Here is a 27,959-nt window from a genome sequence, read left to right as displayed (position 1 = left end):
CACAGACATACACAAAAAACACACACGCACGCACACACACACAAACACACACACAGACCTCCTCCAAAAAACACACACACGCACGCACACATACACACACACACACACACGCACAAAAACACACACCGACACACACACACACACACCTCCTCCAAAAAACACACAGAGTGGAAAGGTACTGTATGTGACTCCGTACCCAGGTTGTACCAGACGTCCATCTCTCCGCTGAGTGTTCTGACCTCGATGATGCTCTGACCCAGGAAGTCATCAGACTCCCTCTTCAGACGCTGTTTCACCCTGGACTTGATGTCATCATCCTCGTCCCAAACACGCAGCTTGATACGGTCCGACGTGTTGTGGCACTCGCTGTAGAGGAGCAGGGAAGATTAACGGTTCAGTACCTTTATTAGACTGTTCATTAACAACTGACAATTTATGACTCAAATTTCACTGATATCGACACACATAGGAGGAGAGGGGAGAGAAAGGAGATGGAGGAGGAGGTGGTAAGAGGAGGAGGAGGGTAAAGAGGAGGAGGAGAAGAGGAGGAGGGTAAAGAGGAGGAGGAGGAGGGTAAAGAGGAGGAGGGTAAAGAGAAGGAGGAGAAGAGGACGAGGAGGGTAAAGAGGAGGAGGAGGGTAAAGAGGAGGAGGAGGGTAAAGAGGAGGACGAGGAGGGTAAAGAGGAGGAGGAGGAGGAGGGTAAAGAGGAGGAGGAGAAGAGGAGGAGGAGGGTAAAGAGGAGGAGGAGGAGGGTAAAGAGGAGGAGGAGAAGAGGAGGAGGAGGGTAAAGAGGAGGAGGAGAAGAGGAGGAGGAGGGTAAAGAGGAGGAGGAGGATAAAGAGGAGGAGGAGGGTAAAGAGGAGGAGGAGGGTAAAGAGGAGGAGGAGAAGAAGAGGAGGAGGAGAAGGGGAGGAGGAGGGTGAAGAGGAGGGTAAAGAGGGGGAGGAGAAGAGGAGGAGGAGAAGGGGAGGAGGAGGGTGAAGAGGAGGGTAAAGAGGAGGAGGAGGAGGGTAAAGAGGAGGAGGAAGGTAAAGAGGAGGAGGGAAGGGAGAATGTGAAGAGGAGGAGGGTAAAGAAGAGGAGGGTAAAGAGAGAAGGTATGAGAAGCCTTACAAGTTGAATTTCTCCTCCCAGACAGGATTGAGGTTTCCGTAGATGGTCTTGGTTCTCTTCTTAGTCTTCCCCACCTGAATGGTCACGTAGGGGTCACTGGAGCCAGTCCTGTCTTTAGCCTGGAGACCCTGAGCACTGACAACTAACACACACACACACACACACACACACACACACACACACACACACGTTATTTCACATTTGATGAAAAGGCAATGACAGACATAGACGTCCATGGCACAAACACACACAGAATGTGACCTCACCATGTGACCTCACCATGTGACCTCACCATGTGACTCACCGTTCAGCAAAACTACAGCAAATTATTGCTGGGCTGGCTGATGTTATAAACCCATTTCTCAACAATTGACTTAAAGTCCATGTACAATCCCACTGAATACTCTGTGTTTTGGTCATATGAATAAAATAACACTGAATACTCTGTGTTTTGGTCATATGAATAAAATAACACCGAATACTCTGTGTTTTGGTCATATGGATAAAATAACACCGAATACTCTGTGTTTTGGTCATATGGATAAAATAACACTGAATACTCTGTGTTTTGGTCATATGGATAAAATAACACCGAATACTCTGTGTTTTGGTCATATGGATAAAATAACAATGAATACTCTGTGTTTTGGTCATATGGATAAAATAACACCGAATACTCTGTGTTTTGGTCATATGGATAAAATAACACCGAATACTCTGTGTTTTGGTCATATGGATAAAATAACACCGAATACTCTGTGTTTTGGTCATATGGATAAAATAACACCGAATACTCTGTGTTTTGGTCATATGGATAAAATAACACCGAATACTCTGTGTTTTGGTCATATGGATAAAATAACACCGAATACTCTGTGTTTTGGTCATATGGATAAAATAACACCGAATACTCTGTGTTTTGGTCATATGGATAAAATAACACCGAATACTCTGTGTTTTGGTCATATGGATAAAATAACACCGAATACTCTGTGTTTTGGTCATATGGATAAAATAAACATGATTAATAATCCTAGAAAAATACAAAATATTATATTCTATCTTCAATTCAGCATTCCATTGAAGAACATATAACCACAGAGATAGAAAGATTCATGCACAAAGCCCCCCCCCCCCCCCCCCCTCCCAGAGTCCTTTGCTGTTGGCATCCCGGGAGGTAAGAGGAGCCACGCTGTGAGTGGAGAAACGCTTAAAGCCATGTTGATAAGGATGGGATAAATGCGTTGCTAACCCTTTCATTTAGACCTATAAACAAACAACATTTAGACCCATAAACAGACAACATTTAGACGATAAATAAACAAACCACAAAACAAAACATGATTTATTTCAGTAACCTGTCTAATCTGTGCAGTGATATCAAATCACTATGATAGTGTTAGTCACCCAGCCTTTAACAGATCTGTGATTTCCTCCCTATCTAAGACCAAGTAGTAGCAGGCTTTGCTCAGCAGGAGAACCCAATAAACGGTTGCTATTTCAACTGTGGTAACTTCCCTGCAACTAAACTTAACAATCTATTACATTTGGTTGATCATCAGGCAGTTGGTTGAAAACCACTTGAAGGTCCAAAACACTGTAGATTGTAGAATAGTTGGGCGTTATTATGGGTATCTGAGTCATGGGCTGTTACAATCGCTTACCCATTCAGAGACCTGGTTAAAAAGTGCTTTGCAATAATAATGTCATATCTACCAGCGACTACACCGTGTGATAGAGGCACTAACTACACCGTGTGACAGAGGCACCCACTACACCGTGTGACCAGAGGCACCCACTACACCGTGTGACCAGAGGCACCCACTACACTGTGTGACAGAGGCACCCACTACACTGTGTGACAGAGGCACCCACTACACCGTGTGACAGAGGCACCCACTACACCGTGTGACAGAGGCACCCACTACACCGTGTGACCAGAGGCACCCACTACACCGTGTGACCAGAGGCACCCACTACACCGTGTGACAGAGGCACCCACTACACCGTGTGACAGAGGCACCCACTACACCGTGTGACAGAGGCACCCACTACACCGTGTGACAGAGGCACCCACTACACCGTGTGACCAGAGGCACCCACTACACCGTGTGACAGAGGCACCCACTACACCGTGTGACAGAGGCACTCACTACACCATGTGACCAGAGGCACCCACTACACCGTGTGACCAGAGGCACCCACTACACCGTGTGACAGAGGCACCCACTACACCGTGTGACAGAGGCACCCACTACACCGTGTGACAGAGGCACCCACTACACCGTGTGACAGAGGCACCCACTACACCATGTGACAGAGGCACCCACTACACCGTGTGACCAGAGGCACCCACTACACCGTGTGACAGAGGCGCCCACTACACCGTGTGACCAGAGGAACCCACTACACCGTGTGACCAGAGGCACCCACTACACCGTGTGACCAGAGGCACCCATTACACCATGTGACAGAGGCACCCACTACACCGTGTGACCAGAGGCACCCACTACACCATGTGACAGAGGCACCCACTACACCGTGTGACCAGAGGCACCCACTACACCGTGTGACCAGAGGCACCAACTACACCACCCACTACACCGTGTGACCAGAGGCACCCACTACACCGTGTGACAGAGGCACCCACTACACCGTGTGACCAGAGGAACCCACTACACCGTGTGACCAGAGGCACCCACTACACCGTGTGACCAGAGGCACCCACTACACCGTGTGACAGAAGCACCCACTACACCGTGTGACAGAGGCACCCACTACACCGTGTGACAGAGGCACCCACTACACCGTGTGACCAGAGGCACCCACTACACCGTGTGACCAGAGGCACCCACTACACCGTGTGACAGAGGCACCCACTACACCGTGTGACAGAGGCACCCACTACACCGTGTGACAGAGGCACCCACTACACCGTGTGACAGAGGCACCCACTACACCGTGTGACCAGAGGCACCCACTACACCGTGTGACAGAGGCACCCACTACACCGTGTGACAGAGGCACTCACTACACCATGTGACCAGAGGCACCCACTACACCGTGTGACCAGAGGCACCCACTACACCGTGTGACAGAGGCACCCACTACACCGTGTGACAGAGGCACCCACTACACCGTGTGACAGAGGCAACCACTACACCGTGTGACAGAGGCACCCACTACACCGTGTGACAGAGGCACCCACTACACCATGTGACAGAGGCACCCACTACACCGTGTGACCAGAGGCACCCACTACACCGTGTGACCAGAGGCACCAACTACACCACCCACTACACCGTGTGACCAGAGGCACCCACTACACCGTGTGACAGAGGCACCCACTACACCGTGTGACCAGAGGAACCCACTACACCGTGTGACCAGAGGCACCCACTACACCGTGTGACCAGAGGCACCCACTACACCATGTGACAGAGGCACCCACTACACCGTGTGACCAGAGGCACCCACTACACCATGTGACAGAGGCACCCACTACACCGTGTGACCAGAGGCACCCACTACACCGTGTGACCAGAGGCACCAACTACACCACCCACTACACCGTGTGACCAGAGGCACCCACTACACCGTGTGACAGAGGCACCCACTACACCGTGTGACCAGAGGAACCCACTACACCGTGTGAACCGAGGCACCCACTACACCGTGTGACCAGAGGCACCCACTACACCATGTGACAGAGGCACCCACTACACCGTGTAACCAGAGGCACCCACTACACCGTGTGACAGAGGCACCCACTACACCGTGTGACCAGAGGCACCCACTACACCGTGTAACCAGAGGCACCCACTACACCGTGTGACCAGAGGCACCCACTACACCGTGTGACAGAGGCACCCACTACACCGTGTGACAGAGGCACCCACTACACCGTGTGACAGAAGCACCCACTACACCGTGTGACAGAGGCACCCACTACACCGTGTGACAGAGGCACCCACTACACCGTGAGACTGAGGCACCCACTACACCGTGTGCCCAGAGGTACCCACTACACCGTGTGACCAGAGGCACCCACTACACCGTGTGACCAGAGGCACCCACTACACTGTGTGACAGAGGCACCCACTACACCGTGTGACCAGAGGCACCCACTACACCGTGTGACAGAGGCACCCACTACACCGTGTGACAGAGGCACCCACTACACCGTGTGACAGAGGCACCCACTACACAGTGTGACAGAGGCACCCACTACACCGTGTGACAGAGGCACCCACTACACCGTGTGACAGAGGCACCCACTACACCGTGTGACCAGAGGCACCCACTACACCGTGTGACAGAGGCACCCACTACACCACCCACTACACCGTGTGACAGAGGCACCCACTACACCACCCACTACACCGTGTGACCAGAGGCACCAACTACACCACCCACTACACCGTGTGACAGAGGCACCCACTACACCGTGTGACAGAGGCACCCACTACACCGTGTGACAGAGGCACCCACTACACCGTGTGACAGAGGCACCCACTACACCGTGTGACAGAGGCACCCACTACACCGTGTGACAGAGGCACCCACTACACCGTGTGACCAGAGGCACCCACTACACCGTGTGACCAGAGGCACCCACTACACCGTGTGACAGAGGCACCCACTACACCGTGTGACAGAGGCACCCACTACACCGTGTGACAGAGGCACTCACTACACCATGTGACCATAGGCACCCACTACACCGTGTGACCAGAGGCACCCACTACACCGTGTGACAGAGGCACCCACTACACCGTGTGACAGAGGCACCCACTACACCGTGTGACAGAGGCACCCACTACACCGTGTGACCAGAGGCACCAACTACACCACCCACTACACCGTGTGACCAGAGGCACCCACTACACCGTGTGACAGAGTCACCCACTACACCGTGTGACCAGAGGAACCCACTACACCGTGTGACCAGAGGCACCCACTACACCGTGTGACCAGAGGCACCCACTACACCATGTGACAGAGGCACCCACTACACCGTGTGACCAGAGGCACCCACTACACCATGTGACAGAGGCACCCACTACACCGTGTGACCAGAGGCACCCACTACACCGTGTGACCAGAGGCACCAACTACACCACCCACTACACCGTGTGACCAGAGGCACCCACTACACCGTGTGACAGAGGCACCCACTACACCGTGTGACCAGAGGAACCCACTACACCGTGTGACCAGAGGCACCCACTACACCGTGTGACCAGAGGCACCCACTACACCATGTGACAGAGGCACCCACTACACCGTGTGACCAGAGGCACCCACTACACCGTGTGACAGAGGCACCCACTACACCGTGTGACCAGAGGCACCCACTACACCGTGTAACCAGAGGCACCCACTACACCGTGTGACCAGAGGCACCCACTACACCGTGTGACAGAGGCACCCACTACACCGTGTGACAGAGGCACCCACTACACCGTGTGACAGAAGCACCCACTACACCGTGTGACAGAGGCACCCACTACACCGTGTGACAGAGGCACCCACTACACCGTGAGACTGAGGCACCCACTACACTGTGTGACAGAGGCACCCACTACACCGTGTGCCCAGAGGTACCCACTACACCGTGTGACCAGAGGCACCCACTACACCGTGTGACCAGAGGCACCCACTACACTGTGTGACAGAGGCACCCACTACACCGTGTGACCAGAGGCACCCACTACACCGTGTGACAGAGGCACCCACTACACCGTGTGACAGAGGCACCCACTACACCGTGTGACAGAGGCACCCACTACACAGTGTGACAGAGGCACCCACTACACCGTGTGACAGAGGCACCCACTACACCGTGTGACAGAGGCACCCACTACACCGTGTGACCAGAGGCACCCACTACACCGTGTGACAGAGGCACCCACTACACCACCCACTACACCGTGTGACAGAGGCACCCACTACACCACCCACTACACCGTGTGACCAGAGGCACCAACTACACCACCCACTACACCGTGTGACAGAGGCACCCACTACACCGTGTGACCAGAGGCACCAACTACACCACCCACTACACCGTGTGACAGAGGCACCCACTACACCGTGTGACAGAGGCACCCACTACACCGTGTGACAGAGGCACCCACTACACCGTGTGACAGAGGCACCCACTACACCGTGTGACAGAGGCACCCACTACACCGTGTGACAGAGGCACCCACTACACCGTGTGACCAGAGGCACCCACTACACCGTGTGACCAGAGGCACCCACTACACCGTGTGACAGAGGCACCCACTACACCGTGTGACAGAGGCACCCACTACACCGTGTGACAGAGGCACCCACTACACCGTGTGACAGAGGCACCCACTACACCGTGTGACCAGAGGCACCCACTACACCGTGTGACAGAGGCACCCACTACACCGTGTGACAGAGGCACTCACTACACCATGTGACCAGAGGCACCCACTACACCGTGTGACGAGAGGCACCCACTACACCGTGTGACAGAGGCACCCACTACACCGTGTGACAGAGGCACCCACTACACCGTGTGACAGAGGCACCCACTACACCGTGTGACAGAGGCACCCACTACACCGTGTGACAGAAGCACCCACTACACCGTGTGACAGAGGCACCCACTACACCGTGTGACAGAGGCACCCACTACACCGTGAGACAGAGGCACCCACTACACCGTGTGACCAGAGGAACCCACTACACCGTGTGACCAGAGGCACCCACTACACCGTGTGACCAGAGGCACCCACTACACCGTGTGACCAGAGGCACCCACTACACCGTGTGACAGAGGCACCCACTACACCGTGTGACCAGAGGCATCCACTACACCGTGTGACAGAGGCACCCACTACACCGTGTGACCAGAGGCACCCACTACACCGTGTAACCAGAGGCACCCACTACACCGTGTGACCAGAGGCACCCACTACACAGTGTGACAGAGGCACCCACTACACCGTGTGACAGAGGCACCCACTACACCATGTGACAGAAGCACCCACTACACCGTGTGACAGAGGCACCCACTACACCGTGTGACAGAGGCACCCACTACACCGTGAGACTGAGGCACCCACTACACCGTGTGACCAGAGGCACCCACTACACCGTGTGACAGAGGCACCCACTACACCGTGTGACCAGAGGCACCCACTACACAGTGTGACAGAGGCACCCACTACACCGTGTGACAGAGGCACCCACTACACCGTGTGACAGAGGCACCCACTACACCGTGTGACCAGAGGCACCCACTACACCATGTGACAGAGGCACCCACTACACCACCCACTACACCGTGTGACAGAGGCACCCACTACACCACCCACTACACCGTGTGACCAGAGGCACCAACTACACCACCCACTACACCGGGTGACAGAGGCACCCACTACACCGTGTGACCAGAGGCACCAACTACACCACCCACTACACCGTGTGACAGAGGCACCCACTACACCGTGTGACAGAGGCACCCACTACACCGTGTGACAGAGGCACCCACTACACCGTGTGACAGAGGCACCCACTACACCGTGTGACAGAGGCACCCACTACACCATGTGACCAGAGGCACCCACTACACCACCCACTACACTGTCTTGTCAACTTAAACAGCTAAAGTAAAAATGAGCATGGACACCTTGCATGATAATTCTTATAAAGTGAGATCTATGGCCTCCCGGGTGGCGCAGCTGTATTCAAGCCTCTGATGACACCTTTGGAACATCTACATTATAAAAAATAAAATAAATGAATCCATGATTTATTTTAGTCAGGTCTAAAGAAACACTATGATATGAAGAAAATGTATTTCAGAAGAACAGAATATGAGTTTGCCTACTGCATGTTATCTGGCTATGCTCTGTGCCCTTGGCTGTAGGCTTGTTCATTTAGTTGACAAGATATGCTTATAAATCCCAGGCCATTCTTTTATATTATAGTATTTTACAGTAAGAAGAATATAACTGAACTGAATAAAATAGAAAGGATATTTTTCCCATCTGGAGCGAGTGCACATATGAAGTGGCTATACTGTATGTTGTAAAAGTGATCATTTGAAACAGGACCAGGTAACATGTTTTCGCAATGAAACATACACTATATACAGTGCCTTGCGAAAGTATTCGGCCCCCTTGAACTTTGCGACCTTTTGCCACATTTCAGGCTTCAAACATAAAGATATAAAACTGTATTTTTTTGTGAAGAATCAACAACAAGTGGGACACAATCATGAAGTGGAACGACATTTATTGGATATTTCAAACTTTTTTAACAAATCAAAAACTGAAAAATTGGGCGTGCAAAATTATTCAGCCCCCTTAAGTTAATACTTTGTAGGGCCACCTTTTGCTGCGATTACAGCTGTAAGTCGCTTGGGGTATGTCTCTATCAGTTTTGCACATCGAGAGACTGAAATTTTTTCCCATTCCTCCATGCAAAACAGCTCGAGCTCAGTGAGGTTGGATGGAGAGCATTTGTGAACAGCAGTTTTCAGTTCTTTCCACAGATTCGATTGGATTCAGGTCTGGACTTTGACTTGGCCATTCTAACACCTGGATATGTTTATTTTTGAATCATTCCATTGTAGATTTTGCTTTATGTTTTGGATCATTGTCTTGTTGGAAGACAAATCTCCGTCCCAGTCTCAGGTCTTTTGCATACTCCATCAGGTTTTCTTCCAGAATGGTCCTGTATTTGGCTCCATCCATCTTCCCATCAATTTTAACCATCTTCCCTGTCCCTGCTGAAGAAAAGCAGGCCCAAACCACGATGCTGCCACCACCATGTTTGACAGTGGGGATGGTGTGTTCAGGGTGATGAGCTGTGTTGCTTTTACGCCAAACATAACATTTTGCATTGTTGCCAAAAAGTTCCATTTTGGTTTCATCTGACCAGAGCACCTTCTTCCACATGTTTGGTGTGTCTCCCAGGTGGCTTGTGGCAAACTTTAAACAACACTTTTTATGGATATCTTTAAGAAATGGCTTTCTTCTTGCCACTCTTCCATAAAGGCCAGATTTGTGCAATATACGACTGATTGTTGTCCTATGGACAGAGTCTCCCACCTCAGCTGTAGATCTCTGCAGTTCATCCAGAGTGATCATGGGCCTCTTGGCTGCATCTCTGATCAGTCTTCTCCTTGTATGAGCTGAAAGTTTAGAGGGACGGCCAGGTCTTGGTAGATTTGCAGTGGTCTGATACTCCTTCCATTTCAATATTATCGCTTGCACAGTGCTCCTTGGGATGTTTAAAGCTTGGGAAATCTTTTTGTATCCAAATCCGGCTTTAAACTTCTTCACAACAGTATCTCGGACCTGCCTGGTGTGTTCCTTGTTCTTCATGATGCTCTCTGCGCTTTTAACGGACCTCTGAGACTATCACAGTGCAGGTGCATTTATACGGAGACTTGATTACACACAGGTGGATTGTATTTATCATCATTAGTCATTTAGGTCAACATTGGATCATTCAGAGATCCTCACTGAACTTCTGGAGAGAGTTTGCTGCACTGAAAGTAAAGGGGCTGAATAATTTTGCACGCCCAATTTTTCAGTTTTTGATTTGTTAAAAAAGTTAGAAATATCCAATAAATGTCGTTCCACTTCATGATTGTGTCCCACTTGTTGTTGATTCTTCACAAAAAAATACAGTTTTATATCTTTATGTTTGAAGCCTGAAATATGGCCAAAGGTTGCAAAGTTCAAGGGGGCCGAATACTTTCGCAAGGCACTGTATACAACAGTATGTGGACACCATTTCAAATGAGTGGATTCTGCTAATTCAGCCACACCCGTTGCTGACAGGTGTATAAAATCGAGCACACAGCCATGCAATCTCCATAGACAAACATTGGAAGTAGAATGGCCTTACTTAAGAGCTGCTCAGTGACTTTCAACATAGCATCATCATAGGATGCCACCTTTCCAACAAGTCAGTTCGTCAAATGTCTGTCTTGCTAGAGCTGCTTGGTCAACTGTAAGTGCTGTTATTGTGAAGTGGTAACGTCTAGGAGCAACAACGGCTCTGCCGTGAAGTGGTAGGCCACACAAGCTCACAGAATGGGACTGTCGAGTGCCCGAAGCGTGTAGCACGTATAAATCATCTGTCCTCGGATGCAACACTCACTACAGAGTTCCCGAACTGCCTCTGGAAGCAACGTCAGCTTCATGAAATGGGTTTTAATGGCTGAGCAGCCGAAGATCACCGTGCGCAATACAAGCGTCGGCTGGAGTGGTGTAAAGCTCGCCGCCATTAGACTCTGGAGCAGTGGAAACATGTTCTCTGGAGTGATGAATCATGCTTCACCTTCTGGCAGTCCCGACGGACGCATCTGGGTTTGGCTGTGCCAGGAGAACGCTACCTGCCCCAACGCATAGTGTCAACTGTAAAGTTTGGTGGAGGAGGAATAATGGTCTGGGGCTGTTTTTCATGGTTCGGGCTAGGCCCCTTAGTTCCTTCGAAAGGATATCTTAACGCTACAGCATACAATGACATTCTAGATGATTTTGTGCTTCCAACAATGTGGCAACAGTTTGGGGAAGGCTCTTTCCTGTTTCAGCATGATAATGCCCCCGTGCACAAAGCCAGGTCCATACAGAAATGGTTTGTCAAGATCGGTGTAGAAGACATCAGTGCCCGACCTCACTAATGCTCTTGTGGCTGAATGGAAGCAAGTCCCAACAGCAATGTTCCAACATCTAGTGGAAAGCCTTCCCAGAAGATCAGAGGATGTTGTAGCAGCAAAGGGGGGGACCAACTCCATATTAATGCCCATGATTTTGTAATGAGATGTTCAACGAGTAAGTGTCCACATACTTTTTGGTCATGTAATGTATTTCACTAAACTGTTGACAGCCTCTCTGCGCGTTCAAGAAATGAGTAAAGAGAGAAGGAAACGCATGGTGGTGAGATATTCTGTATAGCTGAAGGTAATGAGTCACCCAATGAATTATGGGAAGAAAAAAAAAACATCTCTATTACTAGGCTATTCAAAATTTACGGAGCACCTTAGGGGTCATGTTGAAAAGAAAAAAAAACAGCCAAACTAATCCGTTCCCTGTGGGTTTTTTATCCATTCCCTCTGATTTGTAGGCTATCATGATGCTCCCACTTGACCAATAACATTTTGCAGCCGAAAATGTAATTATATTTAGTTAATTATTTACGGACTTCCTGCCTAGGGATGAGAGTGCATCTTAGTTGCCCCATATTTTCAACTTGAGTGGTTTTTCACACCCATTACTATTATTTTCCTGTATGATTCAGAGGCATATGAAAACACTGAAACTGGAAATACACTATTGAGTGATCAGCGCCATTTGATGCATGTCATTAACTAAATAGAATTACATTTAGACTGCAAAATGTTATCGGGCCAAGTGGGACTGTAATGGGAAAGGGAGATACCTAGTCAGTTGTACAACAGAAAGGGGAATACCTAGTCAGTTATACAACAGAAAGGGGGATACCTAGTCAGTTATACAACAGAAAGGAAAGGGGGATACCTAGTCAGTTATACAACAGAAAGGGGGATACCTAGTCAGTTGTACAACAGAAAGGGGGATACCTAGTCAGTTGTACAACAGAAAGGGGGATATCTAGTCAGTTATACAACAGAAAGGAAAGGGGGATACCTAGTCAGTTGTACAACAGAAAGGGGGATACCTAGTCAGTTGTACAACAGAAAGGGGGATACCTAGTCAGTTGTACAACAGAAAGGAAAGGGGGATACCTAGTCAGTTGTACAACAGAAAGGAAAGGGGGATACCTAGTCAGTTATACAACAGAAAGGAAAGGGGGATACCTAGTCAGTTGTACAACAGAAAGGAAAGGGGGATACCTAGTCAGTTGTACAACAGAAAAGGGGTTACCTAGTCAGTTGTACAACAGAAAGGAAAGGGGGATACCTAGTCAGTTGTACAACAGAAAGGGGGATACCTAGTCAGTTGTACAACAGAAAGGGGGATACCTAGTCAGTTGTACAACAGAAAGGGGGATACCTAGTCAGTTATACAACAGAAAGGAAAGGGGGGATACCTAGTCAGTTGTACAACAGAAAGGGGGATACCTAGTCAGTTGTACAACAGAAAGGAAAGGGGGATACCCAGTCAGTTGTACAACAGAAAGGGGGATACCTAGTCAGTTATACAACAGAAAGGGGGATACCTAGTCAGTTATACAACAGAAAGGAAAGGGGGATACCTAGTCAGTTGTACAACAGAAAGGGGGATGCCTAGTCAGTTGTACAACAGAAAGGGGGATGCCTAGTCAGTTGTACAACAGAAAGGGGGATACCTAGTCAGTTATAAAACTGAATGCCTTCAACTGAAATGTGTCTACCGCATTTAACCCAACCCCTCTGAATCAGAGAGGTTTGGGTGGAGGGGGGGGGCTGCCTTAATCAACATCCATGTCTTTGTCGCCTGGGGAGCAGTGGGTTAACTGCCTTGCTCAGGGGGAAGATCAACAGATTTTTACCATGTCAGCTCGGGGATTCGATCCAGCAACCTTTTGATTACTGGCCCAATGATCTAACGGTTACTGGCCCAATGATCTAACGGTTACTGGCCCAATGATCTAACGGTTACTGGCCCAATGATCTAACGGTCGTCTACATAAGGAGGGAAGGAATCAAACATCTGAGGGGAAGTCACTTCCTCCGAAGTTGGCTCCCCTGCCTGTTCGGGCGGTGCTCGGCGGTCGTCGTCGCCCGTCCTACTAGCCGCTACCGATCCCTTTTTCGTTTGTCTGTTGGTTTTGTCGTATTAGTTTCACCTGTGTGTATTCTTGTTTAATTAGCTTCCCAAAATATGTAGTAGTTTGACCCGCCCTTGTTTTGTGCGGGATTGTCTTAATGTTATGTGTGAGCATGTTAGGTAGTGGTGGATTGTCTTTATGTTATGTGTGTGCATGTTAGGTAGTGGTGGATTGTCTTTATGTTATGTGTGTGCATGTTAGGTAGTGGTGTATTGTCTCTATGTTACGTGTGTGCATGTTAGGTAGTGGTGTATTGTCTCTATGTTACGTGTGTTCATGTTAGGTAGTGGTGGATTGTCTCTATGTTTCGTGTGTTCATGTTAGGTCGTGGTGTATTGTCTCTATGTTACGTGTGTGCATGTTAGGTCGTGGTGGATTGTCTCTATGTTACAGTGCCTTGCGAAAGTATTCGGCCCCCTTGAACTTTGCGACCTTTTGCCACATTTCAGGCTTCAAACATAAAGATATAAAACTGTATTTGTTTGTGAAGAATCAACAACAAGTGGGACACAATCATGAAGTGGAACGACATTTATTGGATATTTCAAACTTTTTTAACAAATCATTGGGCGTGCAAAATTATTCAGCCCCTTTACTTTCAGTGCAGCAAACTCTCTCCAGAAGTTCAGTGAGGATCTCTGAATGATCCAATGTTGACCTAAATGACTAATGATGATAAATACAATCCACCTGTGTGTAATCAAGTCTTCGTATAAATGCACCTGCACTGTGATAGTCTCAGAGGTCCGTTAAAAGCGCAGAGAGCATCATGAAGAACAAGGAACACACCAGGCAGGTCCGAGATACTGTTGTGAAGAAGTTTAAAGCCGGATTTGGATACAAAAAGATTTCCCAAGCTTTAAACATCCCAAGGAGCACTGTGCAAGCGATAATATTGAAATGGAAGGAGTATCAGACCACTGCAAATCTACCAAGACCTGGCCGTCCCTCTAAACTTTCAGCTCATACAAGGAGAAGACTGATCAGAGATGCAGCCAAGAGGCCCATGATCACTCTGGATGAACTGCAGAGATCTACAGCTGAGATGGGAGACTCTGTCCATAGGACAACAATCAGTCATATATTGCACAAATCTGGCCTTTATGGAAGAGTGGCAAGAAGAAAGCCATTTCTTAAAGATATCCATAAAAAGTGTATTTTAAAGTTTGCCACAAGCCACCTGGGAGACACACCAAACATGTGGAAGAAGGTGCTCTGGTCAGATGAACCCAAAATTGAACTTTTTGGCAACAATGCAAAACGTTATGTTTGGCGTAAAAGCAACACCCTGAACACACCATCCCCACTGTCAAACATGGTGGTGGCAGCATCATGGTTTGGGCCTGCTTTTCTTCAGCAGGGACAGGGAAGATGGTTAAAATTGATGGGAAGATGGATGGAGCCAAATACAGGACCATTCTGGAAGAAAACCTGATGGAGTATGCAAAAGACCTGAGACTGGGACGGAGATTTGTCTTCCAACAAGACAATGATCCAAAACATAAAGCAAAATCTACAATGGAATGGTTCAATAATACACATATCCAGGTGTTAGAATGGCCAAGTCAAAGTCCAGACCTGAATCCAATTGAGAATCTGTGGAAAGAACTGAAAACTGCTGTTCACAAATGCTCTCCATCCAACCTCACTGAGCTCGAGCTGTTTTGCAAGGAGGAATGGGAACAAATTTCAGTCTCTCGATGTGCAAAACTGATAGAGACATACCCCAAGCGACTTACAGCTGTAATCGCAGCAAAAGGTGGCGCTACAAAATATTAACTTAAGGGGGCTGAATAATTTTGCACGCCCAATTTTTCAGTTTTTGATTTGTTAAAAAAGTTTGAAATATCCAATAATTGTCGTTCCACTTCATGATTGTGTCCCACTTGTTGTTGATTCTTCACAAAAAAATACAGTTTTATATCTTTATGTTTGAAGCCTGAAATGTGGAAAAAGGTCGCAAAGTTCAAGGGGGCCGAATACTTTCGCAAGGCACTGTATGTGTGTGCATGTTAGGTAGTGGTGTATTGTCTCTATGTTTCGTGTGTGCATGTTAGGTAGTGTTGGATTGTCTCTATGTTATGTGTGTTCATGTTAGGTAGTGGTGGATTGTCTTTATGTTACGTGTGTTCATGTTAGGTAGTGGTGGATTGTCTCTATGTTATGTGTGTTCATGTTAGGTAGTGGTGTATTGTCTCTGTGTTATGTGTGTTCATGTTAGGTAGTGGTGGATTGTCTTTATGTTACGTGTGTTCATGTTAGGTAGTGGTGGATTGTCTCTATGTTATGTGTGTTCATGTTAGGTAGTGGTGGATTGTCTCTATGTTATGTGTGTTCATGTTAGGTAGTGGTGTATTGTCTTTATGTTACGTGTGTTCATGTTAGGTCGTGGTGTGTTGTCTCTATGTTATGTGTGTCCATGTTAGATAGTGGTGGATTGTCTCTATGTTACAAGTGTTCATGTTAGGTAGTGGTGGATTGTCTCTATGTTATGTGTGTTCATGTTAGGTAGTGGTATATTGTCTTTATGTTACGTGTGTTCATGTTAGGTAGTGGTGGATTGTCTTTATGTTATGTGTGTTCATGTTAGGTAGTGGTGGATTGTCTTTATGTTAAGTGTGTTCATGTTAGGTAGTGGTGTATTGTCTTTATGTTACGTGTGTTCATGTTAGGTAGTGGTGTATTGTCTTTATGTTACGTGTGTTCATGTTAGGTTGTGGTGTGTTGTCTCTATGTTATGTGTGTCCATGTTAGGTAGTGGTGTATTGTCTCTATGTTACGTGTGTTCATGTTAGGTAGTGGTGTATTGTCTCTATGTTACGTGTGTTCATGTTAGGTAGTGGTGTATTGTCTCTATGTTACGTGTGTTCATGTTAGGTAGTGGTGGATTGTCTCTATGTTACGTGTGTTCATGTTAGGTCGTGGTGGATTGTCTCTATGTTACGTGTGTTCATGTTAGGTAGTGGTGGATTGTCTCTATGTTACGTGTGTTCATGTTAGGTAGTGGTGGATTGTCTCTATGTTACGTGTGTTCATGTTAGGTAGTGGTGGATTGTCTCTATGTTACGTGTGTTCATGTTAGGTAGTGGTGGATTGTCTCTATGTTACGTGTGTTCATGTTAGGTCGTGGTGGATTGTCTCTATGTTATGTGTGTTCATGTTAGGTAGTGGTGGATTGTCTCTATGTTACGTGTGTTCATGTTAGGTAGTGGTGGATTGTCTCTATGTTACGTGTGTTCATGTTAGGTCGTGGTGGATTGTCTCTATGTTATGTGTGTTCATGTTAGGTAGTGGTGGATTGTCTCTATGTTACGTGTGTTCATGTTAGGTAGTGGTGGATTGTCTCTATGTTACGTGTGTTCATGTTAGGTCGTGGTGGATTGTCTCTATGTTATGTGTGTTCATGTTAGGTAGTGGTGTATTGTCTCTATGTTATGTGTGTTCATGTTAGGTAGTGGTGGATTGTCTCTATGTTACGTGTGTTCATGTTAGGTCGTGGTGGATTGTCTTTTCTTTACTTGGCACCCTGTGGTTTTTGGGTTGTCTTGTATTAGTGTCCTGCGCCATGTATTGTGTTGGGCTTATTATTTTGGTGTGCAAGAGTAAAGCACTTTACTCAGTTACTCTCTCTCTCTCTCTGCGTCTGATTCCTGCACCCACCTAGTCCCGCGTGACAGGGGATGGATAACAAGAAGTGGGAGCTAGCTTGGCTGTTTTCTTTTCTCCACCGGGCCTACGTAAAAGTCAAATACAAATTCACTATAACTGTAGGCTAACCGTATTTCTTATTAAATGTTACCTTTGTTTAACTAGGCAAGTCAGTTAAGAACTAATTCTTATTTTCAATGACGGCCTTGGAACAGTGGGTTAACTGCCCTGTCCAGGGGGCAGAACGACAGATTTGTACCTTGTCAGCTCAGGGATTCGATCCAGCAATTTTTTTGATTGCCCAATTGCCCAACACTCTAACCACTAGGCTACCTGCCGCCTGTAAGCCGCCCTGCACAATCAATGAACCAACAGCATCTCCTAGGGCTAAGTACTGTCCCAGACTCACGGATGTACATGTTGAAGTGTAGCATAAGGTAACAAGTCCATTCAGTATGCGTTATACTACAGTCCACACTCAAAGGCGGTAACTCAAATGTGTTTAATTTTGGAGTATAGGCTAGACCAATTATGTTGCGAAGACATCTTAAATCAGTGTTGTTTTATATTTTTCTGCCATGTGTAATATGTGGTGGGCTATGTATTGTATAACAGCACAATCACCATTTTAATTCAGCCAACAACAAACAGACAAAAAATGGGGGGGAGGGGCTTGGGCTCATAAGCCTATGTGTACTATGTATAAGCCCTAATATGGAAAGCGCTGTCCATTTCGTTGTGTTAGGCTTCGAACCAACATCTACAACGACCATGTTTTATGCTCAGTTTCAACCTGTTGTTGAACGTTCTTCAAATTGATCATAACAGTGAGGTGAGTTTTAAAAGCACAATAACGTTTTGATGATATGTGTTTGATGTGATTTTCGATAGCATTTATAATGATGTCAGAGTGGATAGAGGGACAATAGACCCAGGACCTCATTAGGACATGCGGTGTGGAAGAGTGTTGCACTGCGGTGTGGTAGAGTGTTGCACTGCGGTGTGGTAGAGTGTTGCAGTGCGGTGTGGTAGAGTGTTGCAGAGCGGTGTGGTAGAGTGTTGCAGTGTGGTGTGGTAGAGTGTTGCAGTGCGGTGTGGAAGAGTGTTGCAGTGCGGTGTGGTAGAGTGTTGAGGTGTGGTAGAGTGTTGCAGTGCGGTGTGGTAGAGTGTTGCAGTGCGGTGTGGTAGAGTGTTGCAGTGCGGTGTGGTAGAGTGTTGCAGTGCGGTGTGGTAGAGTGTTGCAGTGCGGTGTGGTAGAGTGTTGCAGTGCGGTGTGGTAGAGTGTTGAGGTGTGGTAGAGTGTTGCAGTGCGGTGTGGTAGAGTGTTGCAGTGCGGTGTGGTAGAGTGTTGCAGTGCGGTGTGGTAGAGTGTTGCAGTGCGGTGTGGTAGAGTGTTGCAGTGCGGTGTGGTAGAGTGTTGCAGTGAGGTGTGGTAGAGTGTTGCAGTGCGGTGTGGTAGAGTGTTGCAGTGCGGTGTGGTAGAGTGTTGCAGCGCGGTGTGGTAGAGTGGTGCAGTGCGGTGTGGTAGAGTGTTGCAGTGCGGTGTGGTAGAGTGTTGCAGTGCGGTGTGGTAGAGTGTTGCAGTGCGGTGTGGTAGAGTGTTGCAGTGCGGTGTGGTAGAGTGTTGCAGTGCGGTGTGGTAGAGTGTTGCAGTGCGGTGTGGTAGAGTGTTGCAGTGCGGTGTGGTAGAGTGTTGCAGCGCGGTGTGGTAGAGTGGTGCAGTGCGATGTGGTAGAGTGTTGCAGTGCGGTGTGGTAGAGTGTTGCAGTGAGGTGTGGTAGAGTGTTGCAGTGCGGTGTGGTAGAGTGTTGCAGTGCGGTGTGGTAGAGTGTTGCAGTGCGGTGTGGTAGAGTGTTGCAGTGCGGTGTGGAAGAGTGTTGCAGTGCGGTGTGGTAGAGTGTTGCAGTGCGGTGTGGTAGAGTGTTGCAGTGCGGTGCGGTAGAGTGTTGCAGTGCGGTGTGGTAGAGTGTTGCAGTGCGGTGTGGTAGAGTGTTGCAGTGTGGTGTGGTAGAGTGTTGCAGTGCGGTGTGGTAGAGTGTTGCAGTGCGGTGTGGTAGAGTGTTGCAGTGCGGTGTGGTAGAGTGTTGAGGTGTGGTAGAGTGTTGCAGTGCGGTGTGGTAGAGTGTTGCAGTGCGGTGTGGTAGAGTGTTGAGGTGTGGTAGAGTGTTGCAGTGCGGTGTGGTAGAGTGTTGCAGTGCGGTGTGGTAGAGTGGTGCAGTGCGGTGTGGTAGAGTGTTGCAGTGCGGTGTGGTAGAGTGTTGTGGTGTGGTAGAGTGTTGCGGTGCGGTGTGGTACAGTGTTGCAGTGCGGTGTGGTAGAGTGTTGTGGTGTGGTAGAGTGTTGCAGTGCGGTGTGGTACAGTGTTGCAGTGCGGTGTGGTAGAGTGCTGCGGTGTTTGTAGAGTGTTGCAGTGCGGTGTGGTAGAGTGTTGCCGTGCGGTGTGGTAGAGTGTTGCGGTGCGGTAGAGTGTTGCAGTGCGGTGTGGTAGAGTGTTGCGGTGTGGTAGAGTTTTGTGGTGTGGTAGAGTGTTGCGGTGCGGTGTGGTAGAGTGTTGCGGTGTGGTAGAGTTTTGCGGTGTGGTAGAGTGTTGCGGTGTGGTAGAGTGTTGCGGTGTGGTAGAGTGTTGCGGTGTGGTAGAGTGTTGCGGTGTGGTAGAGTGTTGCGGTGTGGTAGAGTGTTGCAGTGCGGTGTGGTAGAGTTTTGCGGTGCGGTGTGGTAGAGTGTTGCGGTGTGGTACAGTGTTGCAGTGCGGGGTGGTAGAGTGTTGCGGTGTGGTAGAGTGTTGCGGTGTGGTGTGGTACAGTGTTGCAGTGCGGTGTGGTAGAGTGTTGCGGTGTGGTACAGTGTTGCAGTGCGGTGTGGTAGAGTGTTGTGGTGTGGTAGAGTGTTGCAGTGCAGTGTGGTACAGTGTTGCAGTGCGGTGTGGTAGAGTGCTGCGGTGTTTGTAGAGTGTTGCAGTGCGGTGTGGTAGAGTGTTGCGGTGCGGTGTGGTAGAGTGTTGCGGTGCGGTAGAGTGTTGCAGTGCGGTGTGGTAGAGTGTTGCGGTGTGGTAGAGTTTTGTGGTGTGGTAGAGTGTTGCGGTGCGGTGTGGTAGAGTGTTGCGGTGTGGTAGAGTTTTGTGGTGTGGTAGAGTGTTGCAGTGCAGTGTGGTAGAGTGTTGCGGTGTGGTAGAGTTTTGCGGTGTGGTAGAGTGTTGCGGTGTGGTAGAGTGTTGCGGTGTGGTAGAGTGTTGCGGTGTGGTAGAGTGTTGCGGTGTGGTAGAGTGTTGCAGTGCGGTGTGGTAGAGTGTTGCGGTGTGGTACAGTGTTGCAGTGCGGGGTGGTAGAGTGTTGCGGTGTGGTACAGTGTTGCAGTGCGGGGTGGTAGAGTGTTGCGGTGTGGTAGAGTGTTGCGGTGTGGTGTGGTACAGTGTTGCAGTGCGGTGTGGTAGAGTGTTGCGGTGTGGTACAGTGTTGCAGTGCGGTGTGGTAGAGTGTTGCGGTGTGGTAGAGTGTTGTGGTGTGGTAGAGTGTTGTGGTGTGGTGTGGTAGAGTGTTGCAGTGTGGTGTAGTACAGTACATACCTGTGATGGTGATCTTGGCAGACCACTTGGAGGTTCCGTCTAACACACTCTGTTTTATGGTCTTCATCTGCTGAGCATGGAGCAGCTTAGTGACAGCAAACACAGCCCTGATCTCGTCAAAGATCTCTGGCTTGTTCCTCTCCCTGATCTTCATCCTGTCCTTCATAGCTGTGATGATGTGCTGGGTCCGGTCCTCTGATCCCGTCTTAGAGCTTTTCTCAGCCGCCCCTGGAGAGAGGGAAGGAGAAGGGAAGGAGAGAGGGAAGGAGAAAGGGGAGGAGAGAGGGGAGGAAAAAGGGGGAAAATTCAAAAAATAAATAAATAAATAGTTCTAATAAATGCAACAGTTGGACAATATAATACTAATACTAATAAGGATACTACTACTATTACTACTACTACTACTACTACTATTACTACTACTACTACTACTACTACTACTACTACTACTACTACTACTACTACCACTACTACTACTACTACTATTACTACTACTACTACTACTACTACTACTACTACTACTACCACTACTACTACTACTACTACTACTACTACTACTACTACTACTACTAATAATAATAATAATAATAACAATACTAATAATAATAATAATATACTGATAATAACAACAATAATAATAACAATAATCATCATCATCATAATAATAATAATCTATGCCATTTAGCAGACGCTTTTATCCAACGCGATTTACAATGGATGAAGATACTTCAAACATTTAAAATTGTTATAATCCATTCGGCACTTAAAACATTTTACTCGCACAACAAATAATTAATGGTTGTCAAACATCTTTATCTTCATTGAATGCACTCATATATACATGTTCTTATTGTATACAGTATTTATGAAATATTTTGTGTTAAAATAAAATAAAGAAAAGTGCTCATATGCCGCATAAATTCACCAGGTGTATTTGCATATATTAGGACATTAACATATAGGGGTGGAACAAGGCTGCAAGGGCTTAATCAGTCTTCCCTACCTGCCCTCACCTGCTCTGTCTACCCTACCTGCCCTCACCTGCTCTGTCTACCATACCTTCCCTGTCTACCCTACCTGCCTTCACCTGCCCTGTCTACCCTACCTGCCCTCACCTTCTCTGTCCACCCTACCTGCCCTGTCTACCCTACCTGCTCTGTTTACCCTACCTGCCCACCCTACCTGCCCTCACCTGCTCTGTCTACCGTACCTGCCCTCACCTGCTCTGTCTATCCTACCTGCCCTCACCTGCCCTGTCTACCCTACCTGCCCTCACCTTCTCTGTCTACCCTACCTGCCCTGTCTACCCTACCTGCTCTGTTTACCCTACCTGCCCACCCTACCTGCCCTCACCTGCTCTGTCTACCGTACCTGCCCTCACCTGCTCTGTCTATCCTACCTGCCCTCACCTGCCCTGTCTACCCTACCTGCCCTCGCCTGCTCTGTCTACCCTACCTGCCCTCACCTGCTCTGTCTATCCTACCTGCCCTCACCTGCTCTGTCTATCCTACCTGCCCTCACCTGCTCTGTCTACCCTACCTGCCCTCACCTGCTCTGTCTATCCTACCTGCCCTCACCTGCCCTGTCTACCCTACCTGCCCTCACCTGCTCTGTCTATCCTCCCTGCCCTGTCTACCCTACCTGCCCTCACCTGCTTTGTCTATCCTACCTGCCCTCACCTGCTCTGTCTATCCTAACTGCCCTGTCTACCCTACCTGCTATGTCTACCCTACCTGCCCTCACCAGCTCTGTCTACCCTACCTGCCCTCACCTGCTCTGTCTACCCTACCTGCCCTCACCTGCTCTGTCTATCCTACCTGCACTCACCTGCTCTGTCTACCCTACCTGCCCTCACCTGCTCTGTCTATTCTACCTGCTCTGTCTACCCTACCTGCCCTCACCTGCTCTGTCTACCCTACCTGCCCTCACCTGCTCTGTCTATTCTACCTGCTCTGTCTCACCTGCTCTGTCTATTCTACCTGCCCTCACCTGCTCTGTCTATCCTACCTGCACCCACCTGCTCTGTCTACCCTACCTGCCCTCACCTGCTCTGTCTACCCTACCTGCCCTCACCTGCTCTGTCTATTCTACCTGCTCTGTCTCACCTGCTCTGTCTATTCTACCTGCCCTCACCTGCTCTGTCTATCCTACCTGCACCCACCTGCTCTGTCTATCCTACCTGCCCTCACCTGCTCTGTCTACCCTACCTGCACTCACCTGCTCTGTCTACCCTACCTGCCCTGTCTACCCTACCTGCTATGTCTACCCTACCTGCCCTCACCTGCTATGTCTACCCTACCTGCCCTCACCAGCTCTGTCTACCCTACCTGCCCTCACCTGCTCTGTCTACCCTACCTGCCCTCACCTGCTCTGTCTACCCTACCTGCCCTGTCTAACCTACCTGCCCTCACCTGCTCTGTCTATTCTACCTGCTCTGTCTCACCTGCTCTGTCTATTCTACCTGCCCTCACCTGCTCTGTCTATCCTACCTGCACCCACCTGCTCTGTCTATCCTACCTGCCCTCACCTGCTCTGTCTACCCTACCTGCGCCCACCTGCTCTGTCTACCCTACCTGCCCTCACCTGCTCTGTCTATTCTACCTGCTCTGTCTACCCTACCTGTTGTTGTCACGTTCTGTTGCATAATTCAACAAGTAGCAGGCTCGGCTCTAGATTACACTCATCTAAACAGACTTTACATTGTTACAGAAATCAGACAAAATATCACTATAATCCCAGTGTTCATTTTCAGAAGTTGTTTTCATTTCAGTGCATCACATTTGTAAACTTTTCAACTGTATTAAACTTGAAACTTTTAAAAATTCCACAAAAAATGAACACCCATCAAAATGAAGTTATATTTCTTGTCTTTCTCGTGATGTAAGTGTTGAGACGGTGTGTTAAATCCCAGACGAAGCTTCAGCGTTCTTATAGATTCAACGGAAAGACAACGTGTTCCATTGAGCCCATTACAGCTATCACCAGGGTGTGTTTGACAGGTCATTACAAATACATCCGCAGTCGTAGCGTTTAACGGGGGGAAAACGACGGGCGCAAGCGAGAGTATGAAAGAGTCGCACGAGTAAAATGAAAGCAATGAATCCAGAGAGATTTAATAATCAATCCAGAGAGATTTAACAATCAATCCAGAGAGATTTAATAATCAAACCAGAGAGATTTAATAATCAATCCAGAGAGATTTAATAATCAATCCAGAGAGATTTAATAATCAATCCAGAGAGATTTAACAATCAATCCAGAGAGATTTAATAATCAAACCAGAGAGATTTAATAATCAATCCAGAGAGATTTAATAATCAATCCAGAGAGATTTAATAATCAAACCAGAGAGATTTAATAATCAATCCAGAGAGATTTAATAATCAATCCAGAGAGATTTAATAATCAATCCAGAGAGATTTAATAATCAATCCAGAGAGATTTAATAATCAATCCAGAGAGATTTAATAATCAAACCAGAGAGATTTAACAATCAATCCAGAGAGATTTAATAATCAAACCAGAGAGATTTAATAATCAATCCAGAGAGATTTAATAATCAATCCAGAGAGATTTAATAATCAATCCAGAGAGATTTAATAATCAATCCAGAGAGATTTAATAATCAATCCAGAGAGATTTAATAATCAATCCAGAGAGATTTAATAATCAATCCAGAGAGATTTAACAATCAATCCAGAGAGATTTAACAATCAATCCAGAGAGATTTAACAATCAATCCAGAGAGATTTGATTGATTTAACAATCAAGCCAGAGAGATTTGATTGATTTAACAATCAAGCCAGAGAGATTTGATTGATTTAACAATCAAGCCAGAGAGATTTAACAATCAAGCCAGAGAGATTTAACAATCAAGCCAGAGAGATTTGATTGATTTAACAATCAATCCAGAGAGATTTAAGTGACACCCCTCAAACACAGGAAATAGATATCTGAAAAAGACAGATCCTCAGGTGGGAGGGGCACGTTGCGAGTTACACAAGAAAAGGTACAATTGAACGTCCTCAGCATTTCAACCCCCTCTTTCCTTCCATTTTTACTAGCCCTTATCTTCTCTACTCACTCTGCAGACAGTCAGCGTTGAGCAGCTCCTGGCACTTCTCGTGAACTTTGACCCCACACTCAGCACACCTCATGCCCTGGCGGGCGATGCCCCAAAGCAGTCCCTCACACTCATAGCAGTAGGTGGGTGTGGAGGCGGTCCACACCTGGAAGGCATGGGGCGTGGTGCAGGAGATGGGGTAGATCAGAGCCTGCAGGGTTTTCTTATACACGTGGTTCTTCTGTAGGAGAAGAGAGAGGGAGGGGAAGACAGAGATAGATAGAGGGACAGAGAGAAAGATAGATAGGAAGAGGGAGAGAGGAGCAGAGAGAGGGATAGAGAGAGAGATAGATAGGAAGAGGGAGAGAAGAGGAGAGAGAGGGAGAGAGGAGGAGAGATAGATAGAGGGACAGAGAGAAAGATAGATAGGAAGAGGGAGAGAGGAGGAGAGATAGAGAGAGAGAGATAGATAGGAAGAGGGAGAGAAGAGGAGAGGAGAGAGAGGGAGAGAGGAGGAGAGATAGATAGAGGGACAGAGAGAAAGATAGATAGGAAGAGAGGAGGAGAGAGGTAGAGGGAGAGAGGAGGAGAGATAGAGGGACAGAGAGAAAGATGGATAGGAAGAGGGAGAGAGGGGGTAAGAAGTAGAGAAGAACAGAAAAAATATCAAGATTGAAAGGGAGGGGAAGAGATAGGGAGAGAAAGAGAGAGGGTAACAGACAATGTTTAGTCAGGTGCAGTGGGTAGTGCAGAGCAGAGTTGAGGTGTACACAGAACCGTAGGCTGAGGTATAAACACTCACAGGGGAACTCAACCTTATGTTTGTTTGTTTGGTTACAACTGGAACGTTACAAAATATATGAGTCACCATCAGCCATCATTTCTTCTCAGAATGTGACAGGGATATGGGGTCAGGGAGAGAGGTAGGGAGAGGGAGCGAGGCACGGATAGGGGGAGAGGAAGAGGGGGAGGGAGGGAGAGAGGTAGGGAGAGGGAGCGAGGCACGGATAGGGGGAGAGGAAGAGGGGGAGGGAGGGAGAGAGGTAGGGAGAGGGAGCGAGGCACGGAGAGAGGGAGAGGAAGAGGGGGAGGGAGAAGGAGGGAGAGAGGTAGGTAGGGAAAGGTGGAGGGAGAGCGGTAGGGAGAGGGGTAGAGGGAGAGGGTGAGAGGGATAAGGGGGGATAGGTAGGAGGAGAGGTAGAGGGAGAGAGGGATAAGGGGGATAAGTAGGGGGAGAGGGAGAGAGGGATAAGGTGGATAGGTAGGGAGAGAGGGATAAGGGGGAGAGGGATCTGGGGGATAGTTAGGGGGAGAGAGGGATAAGGGGGAGAGAGGTAGAAGGGAGAGAGAGATAAGGGTGAGAGGGAAAGAGGGATAAGGGGGAGAGGGAGAGAGGGATAAGGGGGAGAGGGAGAGGGATAAGGGGGATAGGTAGGGGGAGAGAGTGATAAGGTGGAGATGGATCTGGGGGATAGTTAGGGGGAGAGAGGGATAAGGGAGAGAGAGGGATAATGGGGAGAGAGGGATAAGGGAGAGAGAGGGATAAGGGGGAGAGAGGGATAAGGGAGAGAGGGATAAGGGGGATAGGTATGGGGAGAGAGTGATAAGGGGGAGAGGGAGAGAGGGATAAGGGAGAGAGGGATAAGGGGGATAGGTAGGGGGAGAGGATAAGGGAAACAGGTAGGGAGAGAGATAGGGGGAGAAGGAGTGGTAGGGAGAGGGGGAGAGGTAGAAGGGGGAGAGGTAGCGAGAGGAGGAGAGGGAGAAGGGGGAGAGGGGGATAAGAGAGAGGCAGCGGTAGAGAGAGAGAGCGAGAGAAAGAAAGAAGGAGAGTATTGTACCAAGGAAAGCCACACTAAGCTATTTATAAAGTCACACAGGCCAGCGCTTCACACAAAATGACCAAGGAAAGGTCAGACTGAATAGATTAACAAGTGGTGAGTCCTCTCACCAGCTCCTGGTCCTTCTGGGACGTCTGTGTAGCCATAGAGAGCCCTGCCTTCCTGGCCTGCAACATGGACTGAGAGAGAGAGTGAGAGAGAGAGAGAGAGAGAGAGAGAGAGAGAGAGAAAGAGAGAGAGAGAGAGAGAGAGAGAGGATTGAAAAGATTGAAGATTGAGGTCAGAAGAGAGGTTTATTATCTACAAATACAATAACTGTGGTTTAGTTCACACTCAGACATATAATATATGTGTGAACAGGGGATTATGTTTCTTAGCCTGGCTACCAGTTTGAATTTTCGTTCCACTCCTTTGCATGACACAGGTTCTGGATTTCAGGCTAAAGGATAGAACCTGTTGTGTATGTGACTCAGACTATAGTTGTCTAAGGACAGATCATGTGTGCTTAGCAATGCTCTGATATGTCCCTGTGTGTCTAATTCCCTCTCTCCTCCACAGTGGACTGTCTCACAATCGCATACACATACTAAGAACCTCTCTGTCTGTCTGTCTGTCTGTCTGTCTGTCTGTCTGGAGGGCCTGCTCCCTGCTACACAAGCTAATCAATGTCGTTAGCCGTTTCCCGCTAAATGGCAAAAATGCTCTCGAATTATGTATTTTTATTTAACTAGGCAAGTCAGTTAAGAACAAATTCTTATAAATTCTTATTTTCAATGACGGCCTAGGAACAGTAGGTTAACTGCCTGTTCAGGGGCAGAACGACAGATTTGTACCTTGTCAGCTTGGGGATTTGAACTGGCAACCTTCTGGTTGCCACTCTAACACTCTAACCACTGCTCTGAAGAGAAAAACAAGATAAACAAAACAAAACTCCACTCTGCAAG

The 27,959-nt window shown here is 48.3% G+C and overlaps 1 protein-coding gene across 3 annotated transcripts in view; it reads right to left on the bottom strand.

Moving 5' to 3' along the window:
• LOC110536437 (protein unc-13 homolog B) overlaps positions 1-27,959 on the bottom strand; it is a 126,315-nt gene that overhangs the window by 55,002 nt on the left and 43,354 nt on the right. For all 3 annotated transcript variants that reach the window (XR_005034748.1, XM_036936444.1, XM_036936445.1), the window contains exons 7-11: positions 27,126-27,194; positions 25,196-25,415; positions 21,112-21,339; positions 1,116-1,257; positions 197-366 (exon numbers count right to left, since the gene is read on the bottom strand). Coding sequence is in view for 2 of the 3 variants with exons in the window: in XM_036936444.1 (XP_036792339.1) it covers positions 197-366; positions 1,116-1,257; positions 21,112-21,339; positions 25,196-25,415; positions 27,126-27,194 (829 nt within the window). In the remaining variant the exon portion in view is untranslated. The remainder of the gene's footprint in view (positions 1-196; positions 367-1,115; positions 1,258-21,111; positions 21,340-25,195; positions 25,416-27,125; positions 27,195-27,959) is intronic.

Source organism: Oncorhynchus mykiss, chromosome 11 (genome assembly GCF_013265735.2).
Source record: "Oncorhynchus mykiss isolate Arlee chromosome 11, USDA_OmykA_1.1, whole genome shotgun sequence".
In the NCBI taxonomy this organism is placed as follows: domain Eukaryota; kingdom Metazoa; phylum Chordata; class Actinopteri; order Salmoniformes; family Salmonidae; genus Oncorhynchus; species Oncorhynchus mykiss.
This window is presented reverse-complemented; position numbering and strand designations above follow the sequence as displayed.